The sequence below is a fragment of the Sebastes fasciatus genome, chromosome 20, assembly GCF_043250625.1.
Source record: "Sebastes fasciatus isolate fSebFas1 chromosome 20, fSebFas1.pri, whole genome shotgun sequence".
Lineage (NCBI taxonomy): Eukaryota > Metazoa > Chordata > Actinopteri > Perciformes > Sebastidae > Sebastes > Sebastes fasciatus.
In genome coordinates, this window is record NC_133814.1 from 14297122 (window position 1) to 14316504 (window position 19383).

Sequence of the window (19383 nt, forward strand, 5' to 3'; positions counted from 1 at the left end):
TCATCTGGGCCTGACACAAGGAGGAGCCTGAGGAGATTATGTGTTCGGCCGTGTGTAAGTGTGTATGTGCATCTGTCTGTCCACAGCTAATCTCGCATACTACTGGGCTCACAGGTGTAATATCTTTTGTGCTCATTTATGACTCTATGCTCAAGTTTGCGGTGATTCACACTTTTTGAAAAACATTATTTTTTTATTTTTTTTTATTCATTTATACTATCATTGACTGCTGATTTCTCACTGCTTTTAACTGGCCGGTAGAGGCTGTAAGTCATCGACTGCTTCAGTGTGGAATCTTGTTTCCGCTAGGGATTAGGAATTGTTCCTCTCTTGATTTAGTCCCATTTCTATGGCAGTAGAAGTTAGTTCATGCTTTTTTACAATGGTGACCAATGACACTTAAAGCCCCCCTCCAGCCAGTTTTACTTCCTGTTTTTTGGTTAACGTTCTTTCTCAAACAGAGAATGGGATAGTGGTTAATAGTCAGATGTAATACATTACCATGGCAACCAGATTAAATCGTCTTTCAACCCATTTAGATGAATTTACTGTTTCTCAGACCACAAATGAGACAAGATTTAGCACAACACACCAACCTTCTCTCACTTGCCCTCTTCTTCACCGTCTCCTCCTGGCAAGGCGGCAGTTTTGGGACGTTTTGGAGGTGCACCGTCCACCAGCACCGGCCGCTCTTGCCCCAGCTCCCAGCACCGAAACCTCACCGGGCTGCACCGTGATTAGTTTATTCTCTAACGGGACTTTTCTCTTGTTTTCTTTTGGGCTGAAAGTTGTGCGCTCCCCGTCGTTCGGACCTGAAACAAATTTGGCAAACATTTTGGCTAATCAACTTAGTCAGGAAATGACTCAAATAAATATGAAATATAGAAATGCCAAAATACACTAGAGGGGGGCTTCAAATAGCTTCCTTACTCAAAGTACTAAAGCTTTTGGTAAAATATGACATCACATTGTGATAATCTGCGTTGTTCTTGATGCAAAATGGAATGTTTGGTTCGCTTGTTATAAGGAAGCAATAAGATTGTTTCCATCCGATACTCCTGTAACTGGTTGAACAACAGATTTATTGGGACTGTGCCAGCTTTTTACAGTATAAAGCCTTGTTGCAGTGCTGCAGTCTCCAATGGGCAACTCAACAACCAAAGAAGCATATAAACAGGTAATTTTTTTCCAACTGAATTACAGTAAGAACTTAATTGAGAATTTTAACTATATTGGAGTTAAACAAACAATTTCCACACTGCACTGACAAAATGCATTTACTTTAAGAAAGCAATGTTTCATTTTCACAGACATCTTCATTTGACACTGTCAATATTCTATTTTTATTAGCATTATTTCCTCAGACACATAGGTGATGTTTTCCGTCTTGTTTAGCAATTAGCAGGATGTAAATCATATGTTATATGATAACATACTTGACAAATCATAGAAAAATAGGCTGATCCAAACAAGTGATTTCCTTTAGGTGTAGCTCCAGATTTTTTTTGCTCTTTTAAAATTTGTGTAATACAATACATGAATACAAAAACGTTGCAGATGTATAATGTGTATAATGGACATTTGTATATCTAGATCAATACAAATTTAAATCTCTAAACATCTCTTTTTGCTATTAAAACCATAAAAACAGATTTACAGGACTATGCATCCTTGGTGGGGTATGGAGTCTCTGCAGTCTTTTTTTTTTTTTTATTCCTTTGAAATTTAATTAATTCTATTTGGTCGGCAGGTTTGAATATTTGGCTTTGGAGAATGGCGAGTCAAATAATGTTGCCTGTGCTGCTTTTGGGGATGATAAGTAAGTATCTAATTAAATCAAATTAAGTTGAAGTACAGTACAGAAAATCTTTAAGTAATTTGCTTTGTTTTACTATACTAAACACATAACATAATACAAGTTACATAATACCAGGCTGAAAATTGAATTAAATTGAATTAAATATTCAATTAAATTAACTTATACTTCCGTATCTAAATGTATGTAAATTCACTAACTGACATTTGTTTATTGATGTTAGCAGACTCTGATTTTTATCCAATTATATTTTTTATAATATTTTATATTTATGTGTTTGTTTTCATAGGTATGGTATCTCCTCAGACTGCAAGTAAGTTGAAGTTTAAATAATCTTTTAGTCATTTGTTCATACTTTTAACAGATCAGTCATACAATCAGTAGCTCAAAGCAGTTTTAACTTCAAGGTTATATGTATTTCCCCTGGATTACAGCTAATACCACTGCTGTATGATTGTTTGTTAGCAGGAATAAGTAGCTTTGAACAGAACGTGTTAGCTGCAGCTTATGTCAAGCTAAATTTCAAGTTATTTTTCCCTTTTAAGGTTTTGAAGTGTATAGAGACTATAAAATCATAGCTCACAGTATAAAGTATAATACATGAATTTATTACTATACTTTTATAATAGTACACAATTTACATCCCATGCAAGTGTTAGTGTTACAGTGCGTTCATATAGCACAGCAAAAGCAAAGGGTGTGGACTGAAGGTTGGGGAGGTACCACACTTTGACACCAGAGGCAATGGTTTGCTTTGCTTTGTTATACCTATCAAGTTACATGATACCAGGCTGAAGATTGAATTAAATTAAATTATATTAACTTTTACTTCTGTAGATGCATTTATGTAAATTTAATGACATTTGTTAATTGATGTTAGCAGAATCTGATTTTCATCCAATTATATTTATGTGTTTGTTTTCATAGTTCCGACGACTACTCAAACTACAAGTAAGTTGAAATTTAAATAATCTTTTAGTCATTTGTTCATACTCTTAACAGATCAGTCATACAATCAGTAGCTCAAAGCAGTTTTTACTTCAAGATCATACCTAATTTCCTCTAGATTACAGCTGATACCACTGCTGTATGATTGTTTGATTGTTAGCAGGAATAAGTAGCTTTGAACAGAACGTGTTAGCTGCAGCTCATGTCAAGCTAAATTTCAAGTTATTTGTCCTTTTTAAGGTTTTGAAATACATAGTGACTATAAAATGACAGTATAAAGTATTATACATGAATTTATTACTATACTGTTATAGTAGTACACAATTTACATCCCATGCGAGTGTTTAGTGTTACAGTGCGTTCATATAGCACAGCAAAAGCAAAGGGTGTGAACTGGAGGTTGGGGAGGTACCGCACTTTGATACCAGAGGCAATGGTTTGCTTTGCTTTGTTATACTTAATAAGTTACATAATACCAGGCTGAAAATTGAATTAAATTCAATTTATATTAATTTCTACTTCTGTAGATGCATTTATGTAAATTCACTGACTGACATTTGTTAATTGATGTTAGCAGACTCTGATTTTTATCCAATTATATTTATTTGTTTGTTTTCATAGCTACCACGACTCCTCAGACTACAAGTGAGTTGGAATTTAAATAATCTTTTAGTCATTTGTTCATATCTCAACAGGTCAGTCTTACAATCAGTAGCTCAAAGCAGTTTTATACTTCAAGATTATACGTATTTCCCCTGGATTACAGCTAATACCACTGCTGTATGATTGTTTGTTTGTTAGCAGGAATAAGTAGCTTTGAACAGAACGTGTTAGCTGCAGCTCATGTCAAGCTAAATTTCAAGTTATTTGTCCCTTTTAAGGTTTTGAAATATATAGTGACTATAAAATGACAGCACACAGTATAAAGTACTATACATGAATTTATTACTGTACTGTTATAATAGTACACAATTTACATCCAATGAGAGTGTTTAGTGTTACAGTGCGTTCATATAGTACAGCAAAAGCAAAGGCTGTGAACTGAAGGTTGGGGAGATACCGCACTTTGACACCAGAGGCAATGGTTTGCTTTGCTTTGTTATACTTAACAAGTTACATTATACAAGGCTGATAATTTAATGAAATTCAGTTATATTAACTTTTACTTCTGTAGATGAATTTATGTAAATGTACTAACTGACATATGTTAATTGATGTTAGCAGACTCTGATTTTTATCCAATTATATTTATTTGTTTGTTTTCATAGGTTTGGCGGGTCCTTCGATTCCAAGTAAGTTGAAATTTGAATAATCTTTTAGTCATTTGTTCATACTTTTAACAGATCAGTCATACAATCAGTAGCTCAAAACAGTTTTTACTTCAAGATTATACATATTTTCCCTGGATTACAGCTAATACCACTGCTGTATGATTGTTTGTTTGTTAGCAGGAATAAGTAGCTTTGAACAGAAAATGTTAGCTGAAGCTCATGTCAAGCTAAATTTCAAGTTATTTGTCCCTTTTAAGGTTTTGAAATATATAGTGACTATAAAATGACAGCACAGAGTATAAAATATTTTACGTGAATTTCTTACTATACTGTTATAATAGTACACAATTTACATCCCATGCAAGTGTTTAGTGTTACAGTGCATTTATATAGCACAGTAAAAGCAAAGGGTGTGGACTGAAGGTTGGGGAGGTACCACACTTTGACACCAGAGGCAATGGTTTGCTTTGCTTTGTTATACTTAACAAGTTACATAATACCAGGCTGAAAATTGAATTAAATTAAATTATATTAACTTTTACTTCTGTAGATGAATTTATGTAAATGTATTAACTGACATATGTTAATTGATGTTAGCAGACTCTGATTTTCATCCAATTATATTTATGTGTTTGTTTTCATAGCTACGACGACTACCGTGATTACCACGATAAGTAAGTTGAAATTGAAATAATCTTTTAGTCATTTGTTCATACTCTTAACAGATCAGTCATACAATCACTAGCTCAAAGCAGTTTTTACTTCAAGATTATACCTATTTCCCCTGGATTACAGTTTATACCACTTCTGTATGATTGATTGTTAGCAGGAATAAGTAGCTTTGAACAGAAGGTGTTAGCTTCAGCTTATGTCAAGTGAAATTTCAAGTTATTTGTCCCTTTTAAGGTTTTGAAATATATAGTGACTATAAAATGACAGCACACAGTATAAAGTATTGTACATGAATTTATTACTATACTGTTATAATAGTACACAATTTACATCCCATGTGAGTGTTTAGTGTTACAGTGCGTTCATATAGCACAGTAAAAGCAAAGGGTGTGGACTGGAGGTTGGGGAGGTACCGCACTTTGATACCAGAGGCAATGGTTTGCTTTGCTTTGTTATACTTAACAAGTTACATAATACCAGGCTGAAAAATAGTTAAAATTAAAAAAACAAAAAAAACACAGTTTAACCTTTGCCAATATGGCATTTGCCAATAACACCAATATGAGCATTTTATATTTTTTTTAAAATGTGGTGTCTTTTGTTCTTTCTAGTACCCCTCTACCCCATTGAGGGAACCAGAAGCTCTGCCTCAGATGATGGAAGTTCTCCTCGAATTCCCCTGCAACGACCTTTTGTGTATTTCGGACGGACGCATAATCAGATTTATGTATGTAACAATATTATTAGCATTTACTAAATCCATAAATTATTATTAATTAATAAATAAGAGAAGCACATTCTGAAATATTTTATGAAATTAATAATACTTTATTTAACTTCTACCTAAACAGTAACACTTTATAATAACTATCATTTATAAATGGTAAATTGATAGTTAATTAAAATTTAGTTAATAGTTACTTTACTGTTAACGAACCATGAAATGATAATTAATAATGTTTACTAATTATTAGAAATGCTATAATTAACATTAGTTTAAAAGTTTTTTTTATAAACTTTTATATAATATATTAAGTATTTGTTAATGATTACGAAATGATTTGTGAACATTTCAGAAATTGTTTATAAACATCTACAAACATTACATAGATAGATAAATCAGATATTTGTAACACTTTTTTAATGGTTTATAATTGATTTGTAAACCATCTATAAACATGATTTGGATGGCTTTTATAAAGTTGCAACTAATTCTAATATCTTGTTAAATGGTTACTAAATGCTTTGTAAAGCATCTAAAACCATTATCTAAATAGATAGTATTAAAAGTATTAACTATCTATGTAATGTTTATGGATGTTTTACAAACGATTTCTTAAAAGTTTAGAAATAATTTGGTAATCATTAACAAATACTTAATATAGTATATCAAATGTTATAATGTATACAACTATAAACTGTTAATAAATACTTTAATAATGCAATCCAAATATAATTGTTATCGTCTCCTATCAGCTATGATACAATATATAATTTATAAATGAATTATTTCATATTACACAAACTAATGATAAAATAACATAAATTATAGCATAACTAATAATTGGTAAACATTATTAATTATCATTTCATTGTTTGTTAACAGTAAAATAACTATTACAAAGTTTAATTAACGATCAATTTACCATTTATAAGTGATTTCTAAGTTTATTATAACGTGTTACCATACGTACTAATTCTTTGTCAGTAAGAAGTGGTTTACTTTTTGGTTTCCAGGTGAACCACAATGGACACCTGACCTTTAACAGTCCTTGGAGAAGTTTCACAGCTCAAAGGATTCCAGTGCGTGGATCCAGAGACCTCATTGCTCCATTCTGGACAGATTTAGACAACAGAGAAAATGGTCAGATCATCTTCAACCAATACACCAATGGTAGTATCCTCGGACGAGCTACAGAAGACATTAATCGTTACTTCCCAGCTTTGAACTTCAGGGCCAACTGGGTCTTTGTTGCAACATGGTATCAGGTGGCTTACTATCCAAGAACTGGAACAGTAAGTCATCTTCTTCTAAATGAGGAAACACATATGATGTGTATTTTACCTATTACTTCCTATATTTACTATAATAACCACATGTAAATTTTTTTTCAGCAAACAACGGCCCAAGCAGTCTTGATCTCTGGTGGCCAGTACTCGTTTGTGCTGATGAATTATGGGATAATAGCCTTTACAACTCGCAATGTACAGGTTAGAGCCATTAAAATTATATGCAATATACATTGTAAAAAGTTGCCATGCCTTATTTAAATCTGAATGCAATAATGGAAATGCACAAATACAAAAAACTTTAACTACTTTTATCTATGTGACATGTATTTCCAGGTTGGATATGACACACAAAACTCCCCTCACCATTTCTCCATCCCTGGATCATTCTCTAACACTGCATCAGGCAGTAATTCAACTTTCCGCCTGAGCAGCAATGTCAATGTAACCGGTCGCTGGGCTTTCCGGTTAGACGAAGGATTAAGAGGCTGCACTTTCAATGGTAAGACCAGAACCAGAGGGTGGTCACCAAAGGTACTTCTTTACAGTAATGTACATATATGATCACCACTCCATGAAGATATTGGAAATTCTGACGATAAATCTCTGCTTGTTGAAGCATGTTTTATATGCTGCACACAGCTGAGTATATTGTGCACTGAACTGCTATTACATTAGAATATGGTGACATACAAATGAACTGTGTTGCAAGTCAAGTTTTAAAAAAAAATTCTTTAATTTCATTATTTTGTGATTTGCTTTGGTATGCCGAAGTATTTCTTAAAAGTAAAATGGTAATGTATTCTACAAGGTCAAGACGCTGACCATGATAATGTCCCCAGTTTAAGATGGCTAGGGATCATTCTTGCATGTCATCCTCCTTTCTATCCTCTCATTTCCTGTTACCACTCTACTGTTTGCTATAAAAACAAAGGCAAAAATGCTCCCAAAATCTTTGAAAATCAAATGTTTTAAATGCTAATAGTGTTTGCATGTTGAAGTCAATGCCTTTCAAGGAAACTTTCTTTTTATTTTCTTCAAAGATCAACCCGTGCAGCTGGGTGACTCATTCTGGAGTGACAGTACCTGTGCACAGAAGTGCACTTGCACCTCAACAGGCCTGCAGTGTGTCAGCCAACCCTGCTCCTTTTCCCAAATCTGCCGACCTACTGCCTTTCAGTTCTCCTGCCAGACGGTGCGGAGAGGCATCTGCTCATTAAGTGGTGATCCACATTACTATACCTTCGATAAGAAAGCGTTTGACTTCATGGGCACCTGCACTTATGTTATTTCTGAGCAATGTGGTCGTGGGCTGCCCTACTACAGAGTAGAGGGCAAGAATGAGCATCGGGGCAACACTCGAGCCTCTTGGACACGACTGGTCAAAGTGTACGTCTATAATGAAACCATCGAGCTTGTCAAGGGACATCCTGCTGCAGCCAAGGTTAGAACTAAGTCTCCACTTACTGTAATATTTTTTATTTTGTACATATTTTTACAACTGTGTCTTTGCTTGCTGGTGTGCTTTCAGGTCAATGGCATCTTTGCAGCCACTCCATTCTATCTCAACAACGGTGCAATCCATGTTTATAACTCAGGATTTTCTGTGGTCATCAGTACTGCCTTTGGCTTGGAGGTGTCTTATGACGCAAATCATTATGTTAGGATCGGTGTGCCCTACACTTACCAGAATGCAACATGCGGCCTGTGTGGAAACTTCAACAATCGCCCTGAGGATGACTTTCAAACCCGCCAAGGCGAGCTTGTGAGCTCTGAAGTGGTGTTTGGCAACAGTTGGCAAGCATTAGGGGACAATGAGACTGATTGTGGGCCCCGATGTGCAGGGCAAAGCTGTGCTGCCTGCACTGTGGCTCAGAGAGCTTTGTACAGCAATACTACCCATTGTGGTATTCTCCAGAGCAGCTTTGGACCTTTTGCTGGTTGCCATCAACAAATTCCCCCACAGACCTTTGTGCAAGGCTGTGTGTTTGATCTGTGTGTTGTAGGAGGGTACCAACCCATTCTGTGCCAAGCCCTAAATGTGTATGCAAGTCTGTGTCAACAGAATGGTATACAGCTGCCAAACTGGAGGAGACGAGGCTTCTGTGGTATGTCTGTCCGTCAATCAACAAGATTTCAAAGAATACTTTGGGTAAAATGTCCATGATGTCAATATCAATGTTGTTTTCTTGTGTTTAGAAATCATCTGCCCAGCCAACAGTGACTTTGTGTCCCAAGGCACAGGATGTCCAGCCACCTGTGTCAATCCTAATTCTACCAACAACTGCCCTCTTCCTTCCCGGGAGAGCTGCATCTGCAATTCAAGCCACATCCTCAGTGCTGGAGTCTGCGTACCTCATGCTGAGTGTGGCTGCAGCTTTGAGGGTCGCTACTATCGATCTGGAGAAACTGTAATACTAGACGAGGACTGTAGGAGACGCTGTATCTGCAGTAGTGGTTCCATGACTTGCCGCTCCCATGTCTGTGGACCATTAGAGTCTTGCAGGGTGGAGGAGGGAGTAAGAGGATGCAGACCTAACAGTTATGCAACATGCTGGATAAAAGGTCAAGGGTCATATCATACGTTTGATGGACTGACTTACCATTATCCTGGGGCGTGTCGATTGACCCTTGCCAAAGTAATTGGATTGTCTAGTTACCCAGATTTTGTGGTGACAGCAGAAAAAGTGCCCAGAGGCCAACAAGGCTTTGCTCGGTTCCTGAAGTTTGAGGCGGAGGGAACACAAATCTCCATTGAAATGACAGACAGCAGCGAAGTTCAGGTATGTCACAAAAATATTTCAAGAGCTTATGAAGAGAAATGAGTGGTGACACCAGAGAGAAGTTTTAAAAATAGGATTATTTCTGTCTTACATGTTGCAATCTTGTTTAGATCAACACATAAAAGGAAACATCAAAAATTGATTGATATAAACTGAAAACCTTGTTACCCATAAAATCTGACACTGGTTGTTTAAATGGTCCTTTAGGTTGATGGTCAGCAGATCAGACTACCATTCAGCTCAGCATCCAATCAATTCCAAATCTACCACAGCAGCATTCACAGTATCATCCTTCGCACCTCCTTTGGTGTAACTGTGCAGACAGTCTGGCCTCACTTTGTGCGTGTCACTGCACCTGGTATCTACAACGGTTCATTGGGTGGACTCTGTGGTAATTACAATGGTCACCCACATGACGACTTCCGCAGACCCGGCGGCGTCCTGGTCAACAACTCTCAGGACTTTGGGGACAGTTGGCGAGATGGCCCCCTCACGGCACACTGCGTGGAAAGTGTAAATCATAACTCACTGACAACAAATTACAATTCTAGTGAGTACTGTGGCATTCTTGCCTCACCGCATGGGCCGTTTGCCCAGTGTTTGGCCATGGTGAACCCACAGCAGCATGTGGATGCATGTGTGGAGATCCTTAGAGCCTCTAGAGATCCAGCATCAGCGCTATGTGAGGTCCTACGAGATTATGCATTAATGTGTCAACAGAAGGGTGTTGCCCTTGGACACTGGAGGAATGCAACTAACTGTGGTAAGCACTTTTCCCAGTTTGGTGTAGGTAGTTTTGATATAATATCAATGATTTTGCTTAATTAATTGCTTTGTTTTTCTTTAGAACAAAACTGCCCTCAAAACAGCCATCATGAAGTCTGTGGAAGTACTTGTCCTTCCACCTGCCCCAGCTCCGCTTTCCCTTTCACCTGTGACACTGTGTGTCAGGATGGGTGCCAGTGTGATGATGGTTTTATCCTCAACGGCAATCAGTGCGTACCACCTACAGGCTGTGGATGCAATCACCAGGGACGCTATCGGCGAGGGGGCGAACAGTTTTGGCACGGTGATGAGTGTCAGAGCTTGTGTACCTGTAATGGCGCTACCGGGGCAGTCCACTGTATCCCCAACTCCTGTGGTCCCCAAGAGTCCTGCCGTGTGGTGGAGGGTGAGTTTGGCTGCCATCCCAACCCTCATGGCACCTGCACTGCCTCCGGTGACCCTCACTACACCACCTTTGATAGCAAGCGCTATGACTTCCAGGGAACCTGCCGCTATGTTATGGCGACTCCGTGTAATGCCACTGATGGACTCAACCAATTTTCAGTGGAGGCTAAGAATGAGCCATGGAGAGGGCTGCAAGTTTCAATCCTATCTGATGTTTTTGTAAATGTGTGTGGTTATCGAGTGCATATGTCAAGACGGAGCCACGGTGTGGTACAGGTGAGTTGCACAGATTCAGAACTATCTAAGAAAATCTTTTTCAACTCATTCCTCTAATATCTACATCTATTTTTAATCTACACTGGATTTTACAGCTGTCATTTTTAAAAACACCAGAACGCAAATACAAATCTATGATTATTCATCCAATTTTGTTTTTCCAATGTTAAAGGTGAATGGAGTAACTAAAAACTTACCTATTCTCTTGAATGGAACTCGTGTCTCTATCTATGCAAGTGGATTTCGCACATATGTCGATGCTGATTTTGGCCTGAGTGTCATGTACGATGGATCGTATTATATGTCAATCTCTGTACCTTCAAATTACAGGTAACCTCCATTTATAAGCTATGTTAAAATGCTTTAGTTTACATTCTGAAAAGTTATTTTTTTGCGAATATTTGACACATTTACCTTCAATTTATCAACATATTGTCTTCAATCCAGTGGGACGACATGTGGACTTTGTGGAAACTTCAATGGAAATCCAAATGACGAGTTCCACACTCCATCTGGAACGTTGGTCACCACTCCACAAGAGTTTGGGACAGCTTGGAAAGTGGCAGACAACTACACCTGCAGTGATGGGTGTGGCTCCTCCTGCCCACAATGCACCAATGAGGGACCTGCTAGAGCCCAATGTGAGGTGATTCTATCAGCCAGCGGCCCCTTCAGCTTCTGCCATGAGCAGGTGGACCCAGCGCCATATTTCAATAGCTGTGTGTTTGATGTTTGTCTTGGGGGAAATGAGCTCCTATGCACGGCCATTCAGGCATACGCCAGTGCCTGTCAGTCCGCTAATGTTCAAATCTACCCTTGGAGACTGAACACCAACTGCAGTAAGTCGACCAGTTAATGTGTCGTTTGTCTACTTTACAAACAGACTAGGAAACAATCAAAGAAGTGTTTTCCAAGAAAATGTTTCAACCTACTGCATCTGCATACAGGCTTAGTTAATTGACAGATTCAACCATTTTTAACCATCTGACATCCATCATTTCTTTCCTCACTTATAAAGGTATTGACTGTCCAGCCAACAGTCATTATGAGCTGTGTGGTACCGACTGTGCCCACACCTGTGCCAGCAGCGTTGATGCCACCTGTGAGCAAGTTTGCTCGGAGGGATGTTTCTGTGATGAAGGTTTACTCAGGGGTGGGACGAGTTGTGTCCCTGAGGGAAACTGTGGCTGTCAATATGAAGGCTTCTACTACGATGTAAGTCATATAGTTGTAAATGAATAGAACACCAGATTTGTATAACTATGCCTCAATAATAAATCTGATTGTCTCAATGATTTCAGTTTTTGCACATATAACCATTTCCCTTTGATCAAGGGTCTACCCACCTCTGTCAACCATCAACATTAGTGTGCTTTACAATGAAACTATCCTCATTTGCCTACAATTATCAAGTAACAAGTTATTTTGCAATACTGTAAAGAGAAGACCAAAACAACACTACAATAGTGGCTCTGTTTATCATCAGATTACTCAAACCTGGAAGAACGATTTGCTACTTTATTGTGCGACATGTATTGTGTGTAAAAACTGGTATTTTGTACCTTGACCCACCAACTGTGGTAGCAGCTGCCGCACTTATAAGTGTCAGAATACTGGCTGACTGTAGCCTCAGATTGTGCTTTTCACAACTTAAATACACAAAATTAACCCTATTTACATCTACTCTCCCCATGACACCTCCATTTTGTCCTGCTTTTCTCTTGTTAACACAATTTGTCCATTGTTTTTTTTTCTATTTTATTACCTAATATTGTTATATACAGTCAATGTGTGTTACTGTACAATATGGCATATGTATATGAACGTGTTGCATATGTTAACAAAGTAAATGAAATGGACAATAGCATTTAAGACAAAAATCTGACAAGGAAAGGGAAAACACACATCTCTGGTTCTTACCTTGTGCTCCAGTCTATTGCTAAAAGGAGATTTTTGACTATTGAATTTCAAGAAACATTTTAGCAAAGCTGCAAGCAACAAGATTGAGTGACAACTTGGTAGAAAACAATGACAATCGGGTTCCAAGCAGTGTAGCTATATCGTTTTACGGTAAAAAAATAAATAAATAGCAAATCACATGACTACAATTTAGTGTGTGATAGGCTACAGACAGAACAATGATAATTTCATTATCCCAGTCCACTCAGCAGCCGTTTTGTGTTATTAATGTAGCACATGCTAAATTTTTAATAATTTTGTATGCATGTCTTTGTCTCACCTGTTGCAGCCTCTCGATGACTTCTGGACAGACGATTGCTCCAAGTACTGTGAATGCCATGGTCCCCATGACCTGCAATGTCAAGTTGCATCTTGCACCCCTACACAAGAGTGCACCATCAGAAACGGCCAGCTGGGCTGTTTTGATCCAATGTCTACTAGCACTACGTTGGGGGATCCACATTACATCACCTTTGACGGGGCGCTGGCTCATTTCCAGGGCACATGCTCTTACATCATTACTGAGAGTGTGAGCCACAGCCCTAATGAAACACAGTTTCAGGTAGTAGCCACCAATAATCACCGTGGCAACAACCGCGTGTCGTTTGTGTCAGCAGTGGATATATACCTCTCAAATCAAAGAGAGAGTGTGCATATCAGGATTGGACCCAACAAAATAGTAAAGGTAAACCATTTATTACTTTGAAGATGAAAAACTTTCTAAATCGGTTTGGTGTAAACATACGTAACGACAAGTGCCTCCTCACCCTTCTTTATCTTTCTATTATCTTTCATCCTACCAGGTGAATGGAAGTGCCGTGTCTCTTCCCACCACTGTAGGAACCTTAGCTCGGATGGTCAGAGAGGGAGGCTACATAGTGGTCGGTGCCATTGATTTGGTAGTCCACTTTGATGGCCGTAGTACTTTACTGGTCAAAGTACACTATCGCCGTCAAAATAGAGTCATCGGGATGTATGGAAACTTCAACGGTGATCCTGCAGATGACAAAGTCTTGCCCAATGGCACATTGGCACAAAATGACAATCAATTTGGAAACAGCTGGAAGTCACCCACAAGCCAACCAGGGTGAGCTGAACTTGTAGGGTATTCCACGCACAAAGTGGCGTCAAAATATCATCAAAATATCATCAGTTAACAATCTTTCACTACATAAAGAAATAACAACACACTTATTACAGAAACATATGTTGTGGCAAAATAAACAAAGTCAGCCCAAGTATTAAACGTATAATGTCTTTTCTAGATGTGGATCCACCGATGAAGTGATTGGTGATGGACTGGACAACTGTCGATTTAGGGCAGAATACTCTCAGCTCTGTAGCGTCATCACCAATAGTAGCGGCCCATTCAGTGCCTGTCACCCGCACTCTGATCCTCAGCCATTCTTCAGTTCCTGTGTCTACGATCTCTGCCTCTACACTAAAGCCAATGGCATACTGTGTTCTGATGTCGCAGCCTATGAGAAAACCTGCTCTGTTTTGGGGTTAAACATCTCTGATTGGCGCTCTGCTTTGTATTGTCGTAAGTTTGCATTAGACCATAGGTATCTTCTCTCTTACCTGTTTTGTTTCTCTTTCATCACTCCTTGTCTCATCATTTCCCCACTATTTCCATAGCTGAGTCAGACCCCTGTGACCAGCTGGACTGCACAGAGCATGAGTGGTGTGGTGAGAAGGACGGTGTGTACGGCTGCTTCTGTGATGAGCACCACCATCGGCCCAACAATATGAGCTACGGTGAGGGCAGCTCCTCTTAAAGCACTGCTTTGTTTTAAGATCGCAGAAGTGACATGTGTAAGATGAGTAGTAGACATTGCTACATAGTACAATGGCATTGTTCGTGAAACAACACGAGTGCACGGAACAATACGATCCACTCAGGTTTCGGTTTATCATAGTTCTTCCGCTAAAATCAGGTAGGATTTAGCTATGACTCCCAAAGTGCATTTAGGCAAAAAATATCAAATCCCAACCTTAAAATTCTGTTCATGCACCGCTGACGGCCAGTGGAGGCTAAAGACTACGGTGTTGAAAAAAGTGATTCTGCAATCTGCAGCTTCCGGGCCAATTTTGAATGCTTTCAGGCGCCCCTGACTGGCAACAACAATCGCTGTCAAGGCTCATGGGTATTGTAGTAATGTGAACCATCAACGATTCAAAAATGACGGACAAAACATGATTTCTCAGAAAAAAATGTTTAAATTATTTAAACTGGTGATTCAATATAAACCTATAGTATTGTGGGTTTATTACTATGAGCAACACCTTTAAAATTACATATACAGCAGTCATTTGATCCATTAGTAATCTAAAAATATTGATGAATGCAACTTTAATCATGAGACCATGTCTTTTATTTCTATCTCTCTCTCATAGACTCGTCCATCAGTTGTAACAGTAGTTCAGGCACCATGTCTGTGTCGCGCTGCCAGCTGTTTGAAGCTGGCTTCCACCCTGGCGCCCTCCACCTCCAAGATCACTCCTGCAACGGGACTGTCGAGGACGGACGACTGGTGTTCCACTTTAACAATGACGACAAGCTGTGTGGGACAACTCTCAGGGTACAGCCCATAGACTATAATGGAATCAACACAGACTGAAGAAGATTTTAGATGTAAATGCTCTCCTTAAGACGTATTACAACAAATAACTTATACCATTTTGTCATTTCAATTTTAAGAGCAATGGAACCCATTTCACCTATGAGAACCTGATCCAGGGCGACGTGGACACTCATGGAGGTCTAATCAGCCGCCAGAAAAACATTCATCTGCGTTTCTGCTGTGAATACCCTCTTTGGCAGGCCCTGTCAATGGATGTGGGCATCAACCCTGTAGAGAGGTGACAATACTATCTAATCTGCATATTTTATTGACTTAAGTCTGTCTGTCCTTTTTTATAGTGAACATCTGTCTAAAGCAGTGGTGGAATGTAACTAAGTACATTCACGCAAATACTATGTTTAAAGCGGCAGTGGGTAGAAATGGAGCAAGTATGATTAAAAAAAAAAAGTTGTTTTTATAAAACAATCACGTTATCCTGACAGTAGTGCATGAGACTGATGAAAAAAAATCATGTGCATCTGTGTCCTCCGTTGCTCCTATGGCATTGGCCAAATTGCACAGAGGAAAACAACCAATCAGAGCCGAGCTGGAGTCTGCCGTCTCTCAGCAGCTGTCAATCACTCGCAAACTCGGCAGCGCTGATCAAATATGAATCAATATTCTGTAACTGAAATGCCTATTTCTTGCCTCAAATGTTTTCAGAAACATCTTGTAGTGTACTGTTTAGCTGTTGAGAAAATACCAAGCATCGCCCACCAGCCAGAGAATAGCCAATAGGAATGCTCTCGCTCTGAAATGACCTGTGATTTGCCAAAATTGTACTTTAAGTACATTTTTCTGATTATACTGACATACTTTTACTTAAGTAACATGTATAATGCAGGACTTTTACTTGTAACAGAGTAATTTTACACTGCTGTATTAGCACTTTTACTTGAGTAAAGGATTTGAATACTCTCTCCACCCCTGGTCCATAGTGATACGTCATGGCGTATGTAATGATAGTAGGGTTTCAATATTTACGCATTCAATTACGGTATATTTAACAGTGCTACATCTGCACCTCTGACCTTTTTTGAGTACTTATCTTCTGTGACAGTGGTGCTCTATGATGATGGTAATTACAAAGATTGGAAATAGGTGCCCTTGGTTGTCAGAAATTTTGTGTAACTGCCCACTACCCGCAATTTGCACCATCACTAATTAACTTACCATTTAAACCAACAATACAAAGAAAATTTAAAAGAAATCCAGCAAGACTTTGTTGCCAAATACCTGCCAGTGACTTGTTCCTTCTCAAGTGTAGTCACATTATGTGTTGTTGTTGTTTTCGTAGCATTGTGAGGAAGAAACTTCCATCAGGCCGAGGACGGTATCATGTGAGGATGATCCCCTACCAGGACTCTGGCTTCCGCTACCCGATGACCACTAACAGAAACATAGACATGGAAATCGACCAGAGGTTGTATGTGGAGTTACGTACAGAAGGAGTCGACGGAAGGCAGATATCTACCGTTGTGGAATCTTGTTGGGCCACGCCGATCAACGTTGCCAGCTACCCCGTCCGCTGGGATCTCATAAAAGAAATGTAAAGGAGCTATTGCAACTTTATCTTATCTTAGCACGCTGATCACTGGTTCTTAATTGCCAAAGTCTGAAAACTTTATAGTCCGTCTGATCACATTGTATCTACTACTTTCTTCCAGGTGTCCTAATCCAGCAGATACTACAGTAGAGGTAGTTCAGAATGGCGTCTCCACTGTGTCCCGATTCTCCTTCAGGATGTTCACCTTTTCCAACTTTACATCCATCTACCTTCACTGCCACGTCAGTCTGTGTCTTAAGGCACTCAACAACTGCACACCTGTAAGTACTACTGTGTTTGTGTGTTTTTTAGTGAGTTTAGATAGATTATCAACAGGTGCATCAACAGAAGCCTCTAATGTTGTTGTTGTCCTGCAGCACTGCTTCCCAGGTCACCACCACCGAAGTAGGAGGGACATATCCCTCCATGGATTTGAACAGATCTCACTAGGACCACTAATCCCGCCACAAGATAAATTAGGTAAAGATCTCTTATCTTCTCATACCTTTTGTACTTTTGATGACAGCAAGCTTGATGAATATACATTTTATGTAAATTTTGGTTCTTCTCTTGCAGTCAGAGTGGTGAGAGCTACGAGTGCTGCAGGCCAGGTGACCCCACTACTGACCCCACTGGTGACCCTGCTAGTCGGTTTGCTGACAGCAATAACTCTGGTCTACATCTAAGACAATCCATATTCTAAAATCACTCAAGCTTTTGGATTGAATTTCTGTTTGGGAGGCCTCATCATTGTTGTGTTGTGTGACTTGTGTTTGGTGGTTAGATTAAAGGATAAGTAATTATTAATTTATAACAGTAGGTGGCGGCAATGTGCAGCATACATAAGTTGGATGTTTGAGTGTATTAGGTCCCTGCCCTTAAGAACCAGAAGGGCCACATCTAGTTTTGTTCCTACCTTCATCCGTACACACAGACGCCAGCATTACTGCACTGTTACACCTACTGCCCCCAGCTCTTACTCCATGTTTTTATCATTAGCTTTTATACGTGACTTAGTTAGTATTTTTTGATATATATGTTTTATATGTTTTTAGATGTTGCATTTGTTCACTAAACAAATCACTGAAAATAAAGTAATTTGAATTGACTTGAGTCCTTAGTTTCTTTTGTGGTGGTTCTTATCATTAAGTCTCTATCATATCAGAATTAGGGCTGTCAATCTATTAAAATATTTAATCGCGATTAATCACATGATTATCCGCAGTTAATCGCAATTAATTATGGTTGGACATGGTTGGTACCAATGGTTGGTACCAATGGATTCCTCAGGTTTTTGTAGTTTCGTACAGTATGATGCCAGGATCTTCACTCTAGCCTTAAAACTGAGACATATTTGCAAATGTGGTGTATGTTTTTTTTTTTTTTTTTTTTTACTGAAATACTCCTGCTTCATTGATTTACATTGATTTTCCTACTATAAGCATTTTCATTTTTGGAAGAAATTTGTGAACACTCTCCTCTCTCTCTCTGCCTTTACTTTTGGTATTTAATTAAAGTATTATTGTGGATTTCTTTCCCTTCTGGATCAGGTTCTCTGGGGCCAGATTTATAGTAAGGAGGGTATTATCAGATGAAAGTATCAGATGTAACTGATGATGCAGGGCTAAATCAGAAATAGTCTAGTCTTAGTGTTGTGAATGAGCACATCTATTACTCATAGAATAGAATAGACATCTTTCTTGTGGGTACCCTGTACACGAACCAAGAGGAAAGCATCATTGATATATTAATGATGCTTTCCTCTTGGTTCGTGTATTATACAGCTCCACCAGCTGTCTGGGGGTTCCCTATAATCTTTCTGGCTGTTTTAACTGTTTTTGTGAGCTTGATTTTGCTTCTAGCCCCTGAATTTCCATACCAGCATGTTGTTGTTGATAGCGGATCCTAATCACCTAAATCCAAAGTTAGCTGAATAACATATTCTCCTTGTTCCCTGATTTTGAACCATCTCTGCACCATTCAGTTTGTTATTTTTTATGGGCTAATATTAAGTATTGCTTACTAGTGAAATGTTTAAAACATAATGACTATCTTCTTTCAGGACATAAATGGTGTCTCTGAGAACAAGACAATGCTTGGCTTTTGACAACCCTGTAAAGCTATAAAATCCTCTCTTATCTACTCCAGTTGATTTCCTCCTTTTCTTCCTGCATGATAAAGGACTGTTTGTAGATGGGAATCCAGGTCAACTCAAGTCAATCTTAACTGCCCCATAAGAGCAAATTTGGTTTGCTCCCATAATTTAGTACCGTCACTCACAACCACATCAAACATCTTACAAAAGATC

At 38.6% G+C, this 19383-nt stretch overlaps 1 protein-coding gene across 1 annotated transcript; it reads left to right on the forward strand.

The window, feature by feature from the left end:
* Window positions 1-2107: 2107 nt before the first annotated feature.
* LOC141759037 (alpha-tectorin-like) lies at window positions 2108-18147 on the forward strand. Its single transcript, XM_074620925.1, has 23 exons — window positions 2108-2129; window positions 5319-5434; window positions 6445-6723; window positions 6823-6918; window positions 7054-7219; window positions 7761-8161; window positions 8249-8825; window positions 8917-9500; window positions 9708-10263; window positions 10348-10946; window positions 11119-11276; window positions 11394-11785; window positions 11965-12161; window positions 13195-13590; window positions 13709-13992; window positions 14171-14448; window positions 14544-14663; window positions 15303-15487; window positions 15607-15767; window positions 16827-17078; window positions 17197-17356; window positions 17453-17555; window positions 17652-18147. The coding sequence occupies exons 1-23, from the start codon at window positions 2108-2110 to the stop codon at window positions 17759-17761; spliced, it is 6192 nt and encodes a 2063-aa protein (XP_074477026.1). The 3' UTR covers window positions 17762-18147.
* The last annotated feature ends 1236 nt before the right edge of the window (window positions 18148-19383 follow it).

Bases quoted from the DNA above. Each gene is read 5' to 3' on its own strand.
- LOC141759037 (XM_074620925.1), top strand. From the start codon at position 2,108: ATGGTATCTCCTCAGACTGCAA. The intron at 7,220-7,760 runs GTAAGACCAGAA...TTTTCTTCAAAG, and splicing joins AAGAGGCTGCACTTTCAATG to ATCAACCCGTGCAGCTGGGT. The intron at 13,591-13,708 runs GTAAACCATTTA...TCATCCTACCAG, and splicing joins GACCCAACAAAATAGTAAAG to GTGAATGGAAGTGCCGTGTC.